Below are 18,773 nucleotides of genomic sequence, written 5' to 3' on the forward strand. Positions count from 1 at the left end.
CACAATTTCTTTTTTGTTTCAACCCCTCCAACACACACACACACCCAAACCGACACACCAATCAATCTACCCCTGCTAAGCACTGCACACGCACAGGGTAACTACATAAGAGGGCTAATGATTATCACGACAGTGTACATGTATGTACCTGCTGGGTATAATCACCGACCTACGTGTTTTAGAGATTGCAATTTACACTAGGCTATAATTATAGCTGTAGCACATAAGCTCCACCGTAATTTAAACACCAGCTCGGACTGAATGCAATTTTTTGTGGTCTAAAATATGTGCCACTTTATTTTAGCAATTTTTTGGGCACTCTAATTACACCAAATACGGTAAATCTACTTGCATAGCGGTTATCACTCGATCCTCCTATTGGTGATCAAGGTCAAGGAATCATCAGAAACGTCTTACTTTGACAGTGTAGCTACAGGCCTAAGCTTCCAGAGCTCAACGTCGTCATGCAAAGAACAAGTTAGTTGAGCTACCATCACGATCGATCACTAGTAGGACGAAATGCTAAGCTCCACCCAATAAAAGCTACACTCAGCCTATAGTGGACCGTGGGACCACATGTTCCACCTTGGAAAGGAAGGTGGGGCTCATTTTGTTCCAGTCCGAGTGTGATTGCAATGGTAGCTCAGCTAACGTGTTGCTTGCTACATTTTGGTAAAATGGTATGGGTTCGAACTTGAGTGTAACTAGACTCGTGCATTTTATCTTCCTAACTAAGGCTGCAGTTGGAGGACCCCCTTAAATTCACTGGGCTAGAGTGGGATACACTGTAGAATACAATAACTGTGTATCTAGTATCTGTAATCTGATCCTCAAATTATATACTGTAGATCTAAGCTAAGGTTAAAGGTACCTGCTCTCCATTCTAGTCTCCTCCAATCTAGCTCGATCCTCAAAGTCTTCTGCATCTCTCTAGTCTCGCAAGCCAGACGTTCCAGAATCCTCCTAAGGAACTACAGTAACAGCCTGGAAAAGAGGTGGATCTGCAAAGTCTCAAGTACAGCTAGAAACAACAAGTGGCTAAATGCAGTACGTTAGCCTGTGTAGAAAGGGTTAAAATGACCATGAATCTCATTATAATTGCACTGTAGCTAGCCTAGGGGGCGGCTAATAATAATTATAATGTGTCGCGCAGTCCAGCGAGTCTGGAGAGTCTGGAGAGTCTTAAGAGACTTGCGAGTCTGGCGAGTCCTGAGAGTCTGGAGAGTCTGGAGAGTCTAGCGAGCCCTGAGAGTCTTGAGAGTCTGGATGGAGTCTGGAGAGCCCTGAGAGCCCTGAGAGTCTAGCGAGTCCTGAGAGACTGGAGAGTCTGGAGAGTCTAGCGAGCCCTGAGAGTCTGGAGAGTCCTGCGAGTCTGGCGAGTCCTGAGAGTCTGGAGAGTCTGGAGAGTCTAGCGAGCCCTGAGAGTCTTGAGAGTCCTGAGAGTCTGGATGGAGTCTGGAGAGCCCTGAGAGTCTTGAGAGTCCTGAGAGTCTAGCGAGTCCTGAGAGACTGGAGAGTCTTGAGAGTCCTGAGAGTCTAGCGAGTCCTGAGAGACTGGAGAGTCTGGAGAGTCCTGAGAGTCTGGAGAGTCTAGCGAGCCCTGAGAGTCTTGAGAGTCCTGAGAGTCTGGAGAGTCTGGAGAGTCTGGAGTCTAGCGAGCCCTGAGAGTCTGGAGAGTCTTGAGAGTCCTGAGAGTCTAGAGAGTCTGGAGAGTGTAGCGAGCCCTGAGAGTCTGGAGAGTCTTGAGAGTCCTGAGAGTCTAGCGAGTCCTGAGAGACTGGAGAGTCTTGAGAGTCCTGAAAGTCTAGCGAGTCACGAGAGTCTGGAGAGTCTGGAGAGTCTAGCGAGTCCGGAGAGTCTGACAAGTCCTGAGAGTCTGGCGAGTCCTAAGAGTCCTGAGAGTCTGGCGAGTCCTGAGAGTCTAGCGAGTCCTGAGAGTCTGGCGAGTCCGGAGAGTCCTGAGAGTCTGGCGAGTCCTGAGAGTCTGGAGTCTAGCGAGCCCTGAGAGTCTGGAGAGTCTTGAGAGTCCTGAGAGTCTAGCGAGTCCTGAGAGACTGGAGAGTCTGGAGAGTCCTTGAGAGTTTGGGAGTCTGGAGAGTCGGAGAGTCCAGGGAGTCCTGAGAGTCCTGAGAGTCTGGAGAGTCTGGAGAGTCTAGCGAGTCCGGAGAGTCTGGCGAGTCCTGAGAGTCTGGCGAGTCCTAAGAGTCTGGCGAGTCCGGAGAGTCTGGAGAGTCTAGCGAGTCTGGAGAGTCTAGCGAGTCCGGAGAGTCCTGAGAGTCCGGAGAGTCTAGCGAGTCCTGAGAGTCCTGAGAGTCTGGTAAGTCCTAGATAATGATGAGAGTCCAGAGAGTTTAGCGTGTTCTGAAAGTCTAGAGCCTGCTATAGTGTTCTCTATAGAGTAGAGTACTATGAATTCTAATCATCACAAGCACATAATAATTTCATAATAAATGGTTTTGATCAGAAAAGATATATTATTATTTTTTTTCAGACATGTATTTACTATGTACAAAGGTTACAGAGAAAAGAGTTTTCGTTTACAGGTCTCCCACACAAAGTGTGGAGCCACAGATTGCACTTCGAACATTGAGCCCAATGAACTCGATCAGATGTACCATATTGCCTGTCATCTTCTTTGTAGCAAACAACACATACATTAATGTCCACTTTAGACAGATTTTCTTTACAGTTAGCCATAGCAGCAACTGACGGTTTAGCAATCCCTGTATGTCGCGGCCTCTTGTTCTTTATTGACTGGAATCTGATTTGAGTTTCATTAAGCGCATTAGGTGAAGAACGGCTTTTGATTGGTAAGGTGGGATGCTCTTTCCTTGTTTCATATGCCTTAAGAACATTAATACCGCTTTTGATATGCTCAGTGACACTTCGAACTGCATCATTACTGTCAGAAGATGTGAGTAGAGTGTGCAACTGGTGCAAATGATCAAATGCACTTTTCTTCAGCATATCAATTTGACCTCCAGCATTGGAGAGGATGGTACTTAAGTGTGTAGGATCATTAATGAGGGAAATAGCTTTTTGTCTCGATTCCTCAGTGCTTATTTCAGGAGAAATGTCTGAGCCTGATGAATCATCTATAGAATTAGAAATCTCTGACCTATCCGTTTTGTCTGAAGCTGTAGTTAAAGAATGACTTTCAGTGGCTGAGTCTGCACTTGTTGCATTGTTCGTGGATTTGGCCAGAAAGCATGTAGCATGGATGTGTTTACATATTGTAGTATGTACAACCGAGTCAACACATGAACAATTGTACATGTGGATGCATACATCACATGCTGCGCACCTCAGTTTGCAAGAGAAAGGACAGGACTGATTCTCCAAATGAACAGTGTACATTCTTCCGGAGGTTGTCTGAGAACTTATCTTCCATTCTTTGTTTGAAATCGATTGGAGATGACAGCCTTCAGAAATCATCTTAGAACTTTCTTTGTGCCTTCGATTTATTTCATTAATACGATAAGTTGTTTTCCCTTTATGAACTTTTTGTACTTGTTCAAAGGCCTTATTACGAGCAAGCTTCAAAAGAATATGTATAAGTTGATCAAGTCGTCGATTCTTCTTTCCTTCTAGATACACAATTTTCAGTACTCGATGAAAAGATTCCAAATACATGTTTGTGTTCACAAACTTGCCTATTCTGTAACAGGTTGCCCACTCTTCCACCCTTGGCGTGTAATTTCTTTGAAAGTAAGAGCAAAATTGTGGGTGACAATTTGATAGAAAAGATACAAATTTTTGCAACAAACTTCGGAATTTGTCAGGTTGCAGTTCTGTCAGTAAAGTTCTCAAATGGTGATATACGTCAATTCGATTTTCATTGAGGGGAATACGCTCCTTAAGAGCTTTTCTCCAAGCACGATCTACGTGCCAGGCACACAGCAGTTTTGTGGTGTTGATACTGCTGTACGCAGCTGTCCAAGCACTCCAGTACTGCGTCGCATCATCTGACATGAACACTTGTGTGGAAAGGGGACCAGTTCTTTTCCTCAATTCTAGGAAAAAATAGGCCAGCATACAAGTGTCTTCTCGTGTAGTTATAGCCCACGCAACTGGAATTCCTTCCCCAAAATCGTCAACTACCATAACAGTTACCAGCAGGTATTCGTAATAATTAGTTGAATGGGTGGCATCTACACAAATTACATTTCCTCCAAAAGCTTTCATCATCTCGAGCTGAAACTGGGTTTGAAGTGCCAACAAAAAATCGTTGTCTTTCACTCCTTCTCTTTCACTAGACACCCCTTGCGGTTTGAAAGCAATAACTGGACAAAATTCCATGCTTTTCAGCTCTTCGACCCATGCAGCAACACTTGTGTAGTCGTTTGAGTGCTTTTGTACTCCATCCACATTGCACACTCTTTTGATATTCTGGATATCTTTTTTTGTGCTATGATGACACCGTTTCAGGCCACCTTCATCGACACTGTCTCTAATGTCATCTAGAATTCGATCTATCGTCACCCCTTGCAACAGTTTGTTGGATACAGCTAGCTTGAAGTCCTTAGGGAGTCGTAAATGCATTACATCTTCTTCTGGAGTGTGGCCATAATGCGTGGAACAAAAGTTAACCAGCACATTTCCTCCTGTGTGCTGACTTACAATTAGGTGAGCTGTACAGTAGACACCTAATTTTTCCGAGCCCTGCAACTTCGAATTTCTGAGGCCTTTTGTGGTTGATCTAGATTTTCCTGATCTGTTACAATAGTAGTACCAAGTACGTACTCCACAGCGGACACGGGATCCACACGGCTGCACATACTGTGTGTAGGTTCGAGTTTCTTCACCCTCCTTCCATCTTAAAAACTCTGAAAAGCCAGAAAACTCGTGTTTCTCTGTACAAACAGTTGTTTCGTGAGCTTGTGTTAGATGTTGGATCAACTCTTGCACGGAACGAAATCTGTAAGAAAGAAACTAATAATAATGTGGAAGTTGCAGTTGCATGATCTGGTAATCATGTGCCATTAAGTATTCAATCGATCTAACCTGGAGTCACAAGTAATACAGCAGATATATCCAATTTCTGATGTTTCTTGTGAAGAGATTTCTTGGGTCAGATCTAGACTCTTCCCTAGAGCCTTTTCTCTGTGTTGCTTCCTTACATGTCGAGCTAGACTACTGCTGTGTGCATAACTGCTTGAGCAAGACTTGCAAATATAGAGCGACATTGAGCCAAATCCAGAATATTATACACAGAGCAAACTATGATTTTGTTGAGACTTCTCCCGCTTGTTCAGGCTATTATAGACTGTAATTATGTACAGCGCATGCGCGTAACCAAGTATTAATTTCGCTGCGGCCTAATTGTTGTTCCAAAGAAGAACCAGTTCGAAGAACAAGCTCATCATTGTATCATTGTGCCATATAACCATGTGTGCATCACGAGAGACTGATGGAGACAGCAGTAGTATTTTCGGGGATTCTAATTCCACAAGCTCACAGGTGAGCATGCAGAGCTCACATTTCATTGCACATATTAATTGTTGAAGCCACATGCAGTTTGAGAAAATTCAGTTTAATTATTGTGCTGCATGTATATTCTTTCAGGATTCTGGAAAGGGAGAATTTTTTATTAATTGGGAACTCGGAACTGCTGGGAAATCAGCAAAAGGAGAAGATAAGGCCATGTGTGATTTTGCAGTCAGGCTGAAGACACTAGTGGAAGCGAGAGAATTGACTGGGTTTTACTGTGAAGTGAAACGCGAAATGGATGGTGTTAGCAGGTACATCTAACCCTCCCTCTAACTATATACAGTTAATTACAGCACATGTGACACACCTTGTAGCTTGTTAAGTGCATGGGTGTGCAATACCTCAATCTGTATAATATACTGCATACATCTTGTATGTATACATACTTTATCTTTGAGGGATTTGTATAATTATAGCTGGTATACTGCATGGGTATTTCCATTTTCCATTATAGTGCAATAAAAATTATTAAAACATACTTTCCACTGACTTATAGCTCATGTGCCTATAAATGATATTAAAAATGTAGAGTTTGGAACCCACAAATAAGTATAGTTGTGGTTCCAACAATAGGCTGAAGTTGTGACTGTGGGATATCTGATATCACTAGAGCATAGTTTTCTCACATCATATTTCTACTGTCATGTGTGCAGAAAAATATTATTGTTTTAGAGCACATGCAGGACGTGCTACCAATGCAATATGCTACTAAACTGATCATTTGTTTCAAACATGCAGGAGATGTTTCTTCACAAGTGACTCTGCAAACCAGAAAGTAAAGTTCATCAGCCAGCTGAACAAGTCTTTTGGGAGCGGTGGTGGATTCACTTGTGCTTTTTCAGACTCCGAACTCACCAGATTTCTCCAGTTTCTCAAACGAGAGCATGCTTCGGATATTAAGATCTCCAAGGGAACCACCGTTATAGGATGCCAGCCTGGTAGCGATGTATGGGTGTTTGGTGATGACATCCATATCAAGTCTAACGGAGAGTGCATATCTGCAACGGAAAGTCCCTATGTGTGGTCACCCAATTGCATAATGGCACAGTGTGACAAAGTCAGCTTCAATGAGCTTGTGCCGAAACTTTCCATCCAAAGCAGCTCAATGGAACCTTTGAAGGATCTCCTCGACGGCCTACAGATAGCCACCAAGCACAATTATCCGCGTGCTCTCCTTGTTCTTGGTGGAACCATAATGTCTTGTCACTACACCCACATTGCTGCGAAGTATGGAGGATTTCCAATTGTGCTTGCTGTCGGACCAACTGAGACTGGCAAGTCAACTGCTCTAAAGGCTGCCCTGAGTATTTTTGGGATGGCCAAAGATGCCTTTTACGTTGAAGGTTCCAATGCTTATTTTATGGAAAGAAGTGCCCTCTCGTGTATGCCATATGGTATTGATGAGGCCACTGCACACAGCAAGCAGTTGGATGTTGTCAAGCTCATTGTTGACCTTCATGGAGCGGCTAAAACAGCCAATTTGCGTCGTGGTGCGTTTCTTCCACTGTCTGTACCTGTCATAGCAACCAATGACAAATTGAAGGATGATCCAAGGTGTGTACATAATTAGAATGTTATACACCACAATTTTCATATAATTATATACAGCTATATATACCTGCACTTTAAACTTTAATCACAGAGTGAAGAGCAGATGTGTGGAAATTTCCTTCCGAAGGCCAAAAGTTGGTCCCTCTACCGTTGAGGAAAGAAAGTCGAGACGTGACTTAGAGAGTTCAATCATTAATGGAACGCCTTCTGGCATTCTTCACTGGGTGATTTCTCTAAGACAAGACCTCGAAAGAGATGGAGAGGCAGAGGTGGAGAGGATTTTGCAGCAGATCCTTCAGCTGCCTCAGTTTAGTGAACAACCCAGACTAGCGCAAAGCTGGGCTCTTATTCTTTACTTTACATTCAAGGTAAGTTTATTAATTAGTGCGCATTTGTTGATTGTTATTGAACCATACATGAAATCAAGATGGTACGTGCCTGTGGGAAGGATGAGCTGGAGAATGAAATAATGGCGTGTGTAACTCTAAATAGCACTGCAACTGAGGAAGGTACTGACAAAACTAGTTCTCTTGAAAGTGTTGTGACTGACACAGTCAGGGAAGTGCTTGAGTACTGCAATGGAAAAGTCATAAGACAGGTAATAATACTGTTAGTAATTGAGTGTGCTGTGGTGATACCTAATTCCACTTGCATGGTTTCTGTTTACTTAATTAAAGGTGTTTCTAACCACTCATAGTGGTGCTCTGAATGGCTTGCACTCTTACATAATAATATGCATACACTGTAACATACATATATATATACAGGTACTCACCTTTGTCAGAACAAGGTTGATGGTAAGCAACCAAGAAGTTGTGGCAATCCATCTTTCTCACAACGGGCTGAAATTTACTCATTCCCTTGATGAAATTAGAAATGCTGTCGACCAACTGGAGTGGGGGAAAGGCACGGACAGCAAAGATTTCCTGAATCCTACCAAACATAGTGGGACGTTAATAAATAGGAAAACAAGTGATCGCGTAAGAGCTGCCAACATCTTTCTTAACAAACTTCCTAAAAATCTTCACGATGTACTTAGAAGGGGTAAGTTTGTCTTTACCTATTTTGTTTATAGTATCAGTGTCACAGAATAAACATTGTGTACACATGCAGTGACCGACCCTGAGACTCCATTGGCTGAAGTAATTAAGTGTGGGCTGGAAGTGGCTGAAAAAACTCCATGCAGTGAGGAAGAGGAAAACAGTGGGTCAGGCTTAACTACTGAAACAGAAGCTGTCGATGGGGACAAGAAACATGCTACTGTAACAACATCACTGACTGAAACAGACGGTACATCTACTGATGGATCTGTCGATGATGGGGACAAGAAACGTGCTACAAGATCCTCGACTATTGTGCCTCCTTTTTCCAAAAGACTTTGCAAGGGGAACAATATTTACTAACAATACTGGTTGAATATTATTCAGTGCGCTAAATTATATATAAGTGCACAAAATGTGTTGTTTTGTTATAATCAATCTGTTGTCGTTACGTTCTACCATGCATGCATTGAATTGACAAATTTAATTATAAGACTAACTCGACTCAGCAGACTCGCTAGACTCTCCAGACTCTCCAGACTCTCCGGACTCTCCAGACTCTCCAGACTCTCAGGACTCTCCAGACTCTCCGGACTCACTAGACTCTCCAGACTCTCGGGACTCTCGGGACTCTCAGGACTCGCTAGACTCGCAGGACTATAGCTAGACTCGCAGGACTCTCAAGACTCTCCAGACTCGCAGGACTCTCCAGACTCTCTAGACTCGCAGGACTCTCAGGACACTCAGGGCTCTCCGGACTCTCAGGACTCCCAGACTCTCAGGACTCTCAGGACTTGCCAGACTCTCAGGACTCTCCAGACTCGCAGGACTCTCAGGACTCGCCAGACTCGCCAGACTCTCAGGGCTCTCCAGACTCGCCAGACTCTCAGGACTTGCCAGACTCGCAGGACTCTCCAGACTCTCAGGACTCTCAGGGCTCTCCAGACTCTCCGGACTCTCCGGACTCGCTAGCCTCGATCCCAGGCCGAGTTTTCGCTTTTATAACGGTTAGGCAAACAACTGGTTGTTCGCCTAACCGTTATAAAAGCGAAAACTCGGCCTGGGATCGAGGCTACGGACTCGCCAGACTCTCCAGACTCCCAGGGCTCTCCAGACTCTCAGGACTCTCAAGACTCTCCAGACTCTCAGGACTCGCTAGACTCTCCAGACTCTCGGGACTCTCAGGACTCTCAGGACTCGCTAGACTCTCTGGACTATAGCTAGACTCGCAGGACTCTCCAGACTCGCAGGACTCTCAGGACACTCAGGGCTCTCCGGACTCTCAGGACTCCCAGACTCTCAGGACTCTCAGGACTCGCTAGACTCTCCGGACTATAGCTAGACTCGCAGGACTCTCCAGACTCGCAGGACTCTCAGGACACTCAGGGCTCTCCGGACTCTCAGGACTCCCAGACTCTCAGGACTCTCAGGACTTGCCAGACTCTCAGGACTCTCCAGACTCGCAGGACTCTCAGGACTCGCCAGACTCTCCAGACTCCCAGGGCTCTCCAGACTCGCCAGACTCTCAGGACTTGCCAGACTCGCAGGACTCTCCAGACTCTCAGGACTCTCAGGGCTCTCCAGACTCTCCGGACTCTCCGGACTCGCCAGACTCTCCAGACTCCCAGGGCTCTCCAGACTCTCAGGAATCTCCAGACTCTCCAGACTCTCAGGACTCGCTAGACTCTCCAGACTCTCAGGACTCGCCAGACTCTCAGGACTCTCCGGACTCTCCAGACTCCCAGGACTCTCAGGGCTCTCCGGACTCTCCAGATTCTCCAGACTCGCAGGACTCGCAGGACTTGCAGGACTCTCCAGACTCCCAGGACTCCTCAGGGCTCCTCAGGGCCAGGACTCGCTGGACTGTGCGACACAGCGTATTCGTTTATTAGCCGCCCCCTAGGCTAGCTACGGTGCAATTATAATGAGATTCACGGTCATTTTAACCCTTTCTACACAGGCTAACGTACTGCATTTAGCCACTTGTCTAGAAACAGAGGTCTAGTCTCTCGACATTTAGTAGATCAGATGCTCTGCATGTCTCTCTGGTGCCTTCCTCATGCACATGCAGACTGGTGAGTGAGACTATGGTGGTAGCTACTGCGTGTACGTATGGGATGCATGGGACGTCCACCAGACTGCCTTGAATTGGGTGGGAGGACAACAGTGTCTCCCTCTAGACTCGCAAGCCACTCCCTTTTCTCTGATTGGACGGGGGCGGGAGAAAAGGGACTGGTGACTCTGGGCTACAGCTTGTGTAAATCAGGAATGCTATTAAATATTAATGTCACGTGCAGATTATCCAATTTATTCTGATGCGTCAAAAGCTAAAGACACACAGAAGACAAGTATACAGATCTATCTAGCCAGCCTTTTGATTTTATAGATCCTTGTACCAGTGTCTGTTGTGCCACAACTTGTGGATTAGCATGGAACAGCTGATGAACGTAGAAATCTTGGCAGTCCTTCTTTGAACCGAGGAGTGGCAGGGATTTAAGACAGCTTGTACAAGTCTGACTACTCTCAATTCAACTGCTGCCGTCTGCCATTATCTGTCTTGTATTGTACAGGTTATTAAAAGCTTTAGGCAACCAATGACTTTCGGCTGCCAGTTCTCATCACGTAAAACTAAAACAAGCTAATCTCTGCTGGTGTCTTAGATGACTATATCCTAGCTGAATGCCTGATGATGTTATTACTCCATCATCTTCTCTTTTCTAGCACTAGCATCCATTCTTAAACTGTTGCTAAGAAGCCCGCGATCACTTTTGCAGGCTACGCAATTCTACTTAACCTCACGCAATTTTTGGATCACGTGGAAAAATCAATGAATAATCTCTACCCAAATTCTGGTAGAGACACAAAATGTGTCCCAGAGTCACCAGTCCCTTTTCTCCCGCCCCCGTCCAATCAGAGAAAAGGGAGTGGCTTGCGAGTCTAGTCTCCCTCCGCCCCTCTGGGTCATTTAAGGAGACGCCTCTAAATAGCGCGAAATTTTTGCTTTTTGAGCACTGGAGTTAGCAATCCGAATAATTATTGTTATGAACACCGTATAGCCTGTTATTTTCGTATGGTATGGTGGAAATTTCGTATTTTTCGGATCAGAGTTGTACATTGGAACTTGACCAGGCATTCTTTCAGACACGAACAGCCTTGTCTCGAGGCTATACTGTACCTCCAAAATAGCAACCTCTGGCTTTTAAATGTGTTGTCTTAACAAATAAATAATTATGATTACTGTACTACTTTAAAAGTTCGGTTTAGCATTGTTGGCATATAGACTATACAAGAATGGCTCCTTGCTTGTAGATCTATTCGCGCACATATAATTTATGACGTCTAGGTAATCCAGTCATGGCTGGTTAGTATTTCGCATGTGGCACACTTTGCAGTAATAATTATACTACGTTCAAATTGACTACCTAATACCACCACAGTCTATTCACTGCCCCTCACATGTTATATCATCCATCCCCAGTTTTGCAATACATTTCAACCTGTATGTCCTCATCTAGGGAGCTGGTAAACAAATAATTATATGGCCATGAGAATATATTTGAGTCCACCCATTCTCCACAACGTGCATTCACACATGTTAATTGCCAGCTGGATTTGAAAAATAATTAATAATTATACGTATGATGCTACAGCTTGAAATTATAAGCGTAGTTTGTTCTAGCTAACACATTTTCTTAATGTTGAACCGATCGATACTATTTAGTCGTTATTACTGGGAAGGGCCACTAAGTCTTGAAGCTTCTAATGAACTGATACGACCACTGAGCTCGTCAAACATGCTACGAATACTACTCACGGTTAGTTCAAAATGATCGAGCATTATTGTCTTCTTCATGCTCGTGTAGCTCTACTGCTGCTCCTTCGAATGTACATCCTAGCCAGCTGTACTGGCACACTAGTCGTCTTCTTGGGCATGCATCACTGAGGTGCTTTTCAAGAGCTGCGAGTTTCAGCTTTGTACCACATCCCACTGGTGCAAAACACTAATAGCTTACGGACATTTTTGTCTGCAGTCGTATTGCGCTCATATTGATTAGTATTCGATCATGTATGACAAGCTTCTCCTATGCACTCACCGCAGGAAAACTCCTTAGTAGAGCACGTACATTGGTAGAACTTTTTCGGTGTTCTGTTGCAATAAATGCACCTATCCTAGGAGGGTTCTATTCTCAACGATATATGCTACGAATAGCTTTTCAGTTCTATTATTATTTCCATATCCTATTGCAGCATGCGATGGCCTGTTCCAAAGAACAAGTTCACCCAGTCACTACCTAACCTCGACATGCACATATGCATCTACATAATGTGGGTTATACTTTATGATGTAAATTTTTAAGCGTTGTCCCTACAAGATAATTCGAATCAATCCCTTTTTGCATCAGCATGGGTATAGACTAAATATGTGACCTACATGTAAGAGTAGGTACTTAGTAAACGTATAATATAATACGCACCGTATAATTATTGTTTATACGTAATACGTACATGTACGTACGTACTAGAATAATTATTATCGGCTCACATATACGTTCGTATTTCACCTTTTATTCGAAGCCTGTACAATCGTGGAGGAATTAAGTTAATCGCATAAATGTTTTCGGAGCCTTAAATTGGCGTAATTTTATGCTCGCATAATATAGCACTATACGTTACCAAATTTATCTTATAATTACAGCACTACCCTATAATAGAAGCAAAACAATGCTATTTGTGCGAGTGACTACCATGTTCATCAATTTGTATTGCTCAATATTAATTGGCTTTTATTCGACACCTGTACAAATCGTGGAGTTTTAATCTTAATTAATCTATATTGGCATAATGTTTTTAGAGCCTTGAAATGCACTACGCTACAATCTCTATCTTCTAATTATAGCACCACTCTAATAGAAGCACCATAAATTATTAAGCCCCAAAAGCTTTTATTTTACTTGAATTGAGCGCCAAGTAAGTCTGAAATTTTGTTTCCAGCGTTTAATTAAAAAAATGCAGCCTGAAATCTAATGTTGCATGGCCATAATTATGTCACACTGTCAGTTTCTTTTTAAGAGTTCATTGATGCGCCACAGGAGCCTGGAAACGCAAATAAGATCATCCAAATTAGGCAGGAGCGAACAATGCATGCATATACAGAAGCAACAAGAGCAAAGGGGGCCACAATGACAGCTAGTGGAATCCCTATCAAGTGTGTTTAAAGTTACTTTCTAAAAACTTTGCTCATGCAATTCGAAAAGGTTTGGAATGATCAATATTCACCTCAAAATGTATTCCAGCCACCATCACTGCAGGAAGGTTTCTTTGATAATGTGATTCCTGTGCAACGCCAAGCCCCCCAACTGCTTGTTGTGTCTCTTGTACTGGCCGCATAAACCGAGCTCTTGAATGCTCCACACCAGCTGTAAGAGGTAGTGGCATCAGGTGAGGCTCTACTTCTGGCTGTACAGTAGCATTCCAAGCTGCAAGGAGTCTCAGCTGAACAGCAGTCACGTGTACTAAACCAACCACCAGCAGACAGCACTGGAGAGTTGTGGTGAGTAGAAGTAGTAGAGTTAGAGTTGATTTTAGTAGTGGATGCATTATGCTCCTGTAAGCTTGAAAAACTGCTCTTATCGAACTGTGCTTGTTTGCATGTATATACTGGTAGTTGAGGTGGCGTATAAATTGTGAACTCAGGACTAGGACTCATTTTTGGGCAAATACTCCATATAATTATACCAGTTTTGACATAATTATGCCCCAGGGATTGGCCCTCCGTTGTAAAAGTTGCCATTGTATCATAAACTCACTGGATGATGACAAAACACTATGCTGCCATTAAATTTTAGTGAGACTCATTATACGTCATGCAGTTCCAACTGATTGTGGAAGGTTCTTGATACATGCATTAACATTTGTTGTAGTGCTGTAGTTTGGAGCGCTTATTCGCTTATTCGTCCGAGGAATTGCTTAGCTTCTTTGGCCACCAATTATAAGTTGACTCCAGAATAGGAAGAGCATGTAACTTTCACATGAAATAAATGTACCTTTAACTGCTAGCTGTCTATAAAAGCCTCAGGTTTTGATATTTGGTATAGGTTAACAACCTAACTGAGGTATTTCCGTAGTTTTAGTACCGGTATGACACACGATCCTTGCCAGAACGCAATAGTTGGATCGTAAAGGGTAAAATTTTCTGCTGATTTGTCTCATTCGCAAAGGTTTATTTTCACCAGCAACAAAATATTGTAGTAATTAATACAGTATATGCACACGGACACACTGAAACGCTAAAAAGGATCGCGATCTGCGTGGTATATGGTACTCGTGATCAAAATTGGATGGCTTCAGTCAGCTCTGTATGAAAATAACTATAATTATGCCGTGGAACTCACTTAGCGAGTACCTCTGAAAAGCAATTACCCTAAACAGTTCAGTTCTGGATTGCAACCTTTCTGTTTTGTATGATGAGCATGTCTCAACATAATAACTTCCCTGAACAGAGTGAGACAGTGATAATAGTAGCACAGTTCCACGATTTACATGTAGCAGGAATTGACAAGTTGGCTAACTGCATCACAAATAACTCGTGCTATAATAGCACGAGTCGTTTGCAATGTAGTTATAGCCATTAATTTTTATTAGCCCCAAGTCTATACTGTACATGTAGTCTATACGATTACCAAAAATAATAATGCCCATGTATATGATTAATTGTAGGTATAGGAGAGAATAAATGGCTTGAATTTATTGTACGACAGCTTTTTACTTAGACAGTAAGATCGATCTATTTTAGTAAGTGTTCATATTAATATATACTACACTAGTGTATAGGTGATTAGGTGTGTTGGGTAAGCCATGTCTAGCTTGTATACAACGAATATGTCACTACCACCGCTATGATGAGCACTGACAGAATCGTAGCGTTTGTGTGAGCCTGGTTTAAGTGGTGGCATCGTAAGTGATTTGTCCTCTTTGTCCATCAAGCAGGTTTCACCAGTTAGAACAGAAGCGAGAAAAATTTGTTTGTGACCATTCTGGTCTTTGTAACTGAAATGATTTGAAAAACTAGCTTTTACAGCAAAATACGCTCCCTTTCCCCACAGTCCACCATCAGAGAACCGAAAGTCAAACCCTTCATCCGATTCATAGATCTTCACTGGTGGTGTTTTAAGACTACCATGGAACAACTTTTTTTCATTTAAAGGTTTGCCCTTCTCTTGCATTTTTTGCATTCTATGAGCATATTCGTCGTAGATATTCTTATTTTCAATCCTGTCGATGGAGATAAGAGTTGCCTGTGGCATTGTGGCATGAAATAAACAATCAATGTCATTCCATTCTTCACTTGATCGATATACTTCTGATTTAAAAACGTTAGGGGTCAAAGCCCATGTAGGGGGATATTGAATGCATTTGGCATTGGTTTGCACACTGACAGGGATTTGAGTGCTGGTTATTGGCCTAGTCGCCGTAGTGGCTTGGCTGTCCTTAGGTGGCATCAGCCGTGTCAGCAGTGACACTCTTTTACATGATTTTTTATGAAAGTTTATGCTAGCTCTCTTGGCAGCTTCTGGATCACTGAAGTTGATGTATGCGTGAGGTGGGTCACCATTAGTAACAACATGCAGAGATGTAATTTCACCATATGGACAAAACAAAAGGCATAACTTTTCCTTGTTTAGCTGCCCATTCAACATGCTAACCTTAACGGTTTTAGGTTCTGGGGAGGTTTGCACACTGACAGGGATTTGAGTGCTGGTTATTGGCCTAGTCATCCTAGTGGCTTGGCTGTCCTTAGGTGGCATCAGTCGTGTTAGGAGTGACATTCCGTTACTACACGATTGCTTATGAACTTTTATGCTAGCTCTCTTGGCAGCGTCTGGGTCATTGAAATCGACGTATGCGTGAGGTGGGTCACCACCAGTAACAATATGCAGAGATGTAATTTCACCATATGGACAAAACAAAAGGCGTAACTCTTCCTTGTTTAGCTGTCCATTGATCATACTAACTTTAACGGTTTTAGGGTCTGGAGAGGTTTGCACAGGGATTTGAGTGGTTATTGGCCTATTTATCCTAGTGGCTTGGCTGTCTTTAGGTGGCATCAGCCGTGTCAGGAGTGACACTCCATTATGAACTTGACACGATTCTTTGTGAAAGTTTATACTAGCTCTCTTGGCAGCGTCTGGATCATTGAAGTTGATGTATGCGTGAGGTGGGTCACCATCAGTAGCAACATACAGATATATAATATCACCGTATTGACAAAACAAAAGGCGTAACTCTTCCTTGTTTAGTTGTCCATTGATCATGCTAACTTTAACTGTGTTAGGTTCTGGGGTGATGAGAGAGGTTTGCACAGGGATTTGAGTGCTGTCTATTGGCCCTGAGTGCCTATACACCTGAATACGAAATCCTTCAACTTTCTGATTTCTATCCCTGTATGCAGCAGAAGCTGCTTCACTTGTTTTGAAGGTGACATAGGTACCATGACTGAGAGTTGTTTGATGAGGATTGAAATACGGTTGTGAAATGCGAAATACATCACCAAATCGAGAAAAGTGTTGTCGCAAGTCGTCTGACTTTATATTTTCGAACATCAAAACCTTGATAGATCTACAGTTAGAATAGTGAGGCGGAGTCGCCATAATCTTAAAATCAGGAACACTCTGAACTAGATGTGCTGAACTTCTTAGGCATGATTCAGCAAAAAATACGAATTGTATTCACGTCCCATCGTCCCATGACCATAATACATAGGAGGGCGGAACCAACTGACTGTATAGTTAATTCATAATGGTATTATAATTAAGGTCACGCAGTAGGCTGTGAAATAAAGCAACTCCAGAATGTCTATTTTAAGTATAAAGGTCATCTTTAAATCGGACAAGATTATAGGATTATAGACTCGCTAGACAGCCATTATAATAACAGGGCATGCATAATTATTGGTTACCGGAAAAGACAAACTGTTCAAGACAGAGAAATATTAGACTAAGACAATCACCACTTTTAATAATGAAAGCACCGCGGGTGCTGATGCCTCGGTGGAGATGCCAAAACTACATAACAAAAAGCTGCTTTTATACACATGACATGATGAACAATTAATTTTGCTGCATGCAAACTCAAGGAGTTAAAAACGATCGATGCCAAAAGTTCAAGTCTAAAATTAATGGCATTAGCAGAGCCTTGCAGCACTCTTCTCACTCTTGCAGCTACCAATAGCTAGCGTTCTAGTGCAGGGCTAACTACTAAGTAGAGTAGCAACACTCGGTAAACAAGTTTGGCTACGTGCTCTTCTGAAAAGGCTGCAATGGCGTTCCAAGTAAGCAAAACTAGGCATAACTCGAGAACGAAGCATTATTTTGCAAATCCACGAATTAAAATCCAAGTAAACATGACTAGAAGCCTATAGAAACTCTTACTTGCACTTGATTCATCCTTGCGCAGCTGTAGCAGTCTACACACACACACAAACACACTACCGTATACCTCGCTTGCGCATGCGCACCGAGGCATAATAACATAATTTCCTAAGTAAGTCATTTTTAAAAGCTTCTAGGAGCAGACATGCACAGAGTCAATGCTTGGTTGTATAGTTGGTTCTATAGTTGAGCTGTGCTTTCATACTACATCAACCATTATTAATTTTATCATACTAATTAAGCTACCAATACGTACCTATATGATTAGTCTCGCGAGCAGACATTGGGGGAGAGTCCCTCTAGGAAAAGTCATGCTCATGAGACTAACTTATGATGTATAAATATCTGACGACGCATATTTAACCATTATTTTGTGAGTGGATAGAGGTTAATTAATGTGAGTGAATTGACCCTGCCTGTAATCTGTTTTTATCCATACCATGCAACGTACAATATAATTATTATTTTCTTTTTCTTAATATTATTATAGTGGCGCTTATGTTCTACAGCTATAGTATAGAATTTGCAGATAAAATGGGCGTGGTCTAGCTCAGTTTCACTAGCTAGCTTACACTGTTGAGAGCTGACTGACTCGTGAACAACGTTCGTTGACTGTAGCTATGTTATTTTTTCTGACGCTTAAAAAAAGGCTTGTTTGAGACATCAAAACAATCATCCTGCATCTTTGACCTACAGCTACAGTCAATAAATGTTATTTATGAGTCACTCATGCTTTCAACGGTGCAGCTAGACCACGCCCATTTTCTCTACAAATTCTATACTATATAGCTGTAGAACATAAGCACCACCACAATTTAGGCACCAGCTAGTCTGAACGCATTTTTTTGTGTTCTAAAGATGCGCCACTCAGAAGTGAAATCAATTTTTTCTGGCACTGTAATTACATCAATTATGGTACTGTATACCTCGCTTGCACATTTGCACCGATGCAGACCGATGTAAGTAAATAATCAAGGACAGTTAAAGGATTAAAAGATTAAAAAAATGGGCAAAGGAATACACAAAACCAGGGTCTACAAAATTAATGGTTTATGATGTTATGTGTAACTTGTGTTGGCCCTTACTCTGCTTGTAAATTTTACCATGCTTGCCCATGAACAGTCATGGATTTAGGATAATAATAGATGCTTAAGTAGTTACGCCTCGGGACATAGCCGCAGGAGGTAATGTATGGTAAAACAGACCGGGTGTGTATTCCAGCTGTAACTGTTCAACGGATACAATAATTATAGCTTTTATACAC

The 18,773-nt window shown here is 42.7% G+C and overlaps 2 protein-coding genes across 2 annotated transcripts; one reads left to right on the top strand and one right to left on the bottom strand.

The window, feature by feature from the left end:
• The first annotated feature begins 7,508 nt into the window (after positions 1–7,508).
• Positions 7,509–8,468, top strand: LOC135339944 (uncharacterized). The gene is made up of 3 exons (XM_064536199.1): positions 7,509–7,639; positions 7,809–8,085; positions 8,155–8,468. Exons 1-3 carry the CDS (start codon positions 7,511–7,513, stop codon positions 8,442–8,444), a joined length of 696 nt encoding a protein of 231 aa, XP_064392269.1. The 5' UTR covers positions 7,509–7,510; the 3' UTR covers positions 8,445–8,468.
• Positions 8,469–14,465: 5,997 nt separating this feature from the next.
• Positions 14,466–17,804, bottom strand: LOC135339929 (uncharacterized). Its single transcript, XM_064536176.1, has one exon. It carries the CDS (start codon positions 16,727–16,729, stop codon positions 14,897–14,899), a length of 1,833 nt encoding a protein of 610 aa, XP_064392246.1. The 5' UTR covers positions 16,730–17,804; the 3' UTR covers positions 14,466–14,896.
• Positions 17,805–18,773: the final 969 nt, after the last annotated feature.

Source organism: Halichondria panicea, chromosome 8, assembly GCF_963675165.1.
Source record: "Halichondria panicea chromosome 8, odHalPani1.1, whole genome shotgun sequence".
NCBI classification, from domain to species: domain Eukaryota; kingdom Metazoa; phylum Porifera; class Demospongiae; order Suberitida; family Halichondriidae; genus Halichondria; species Halichondria panicea.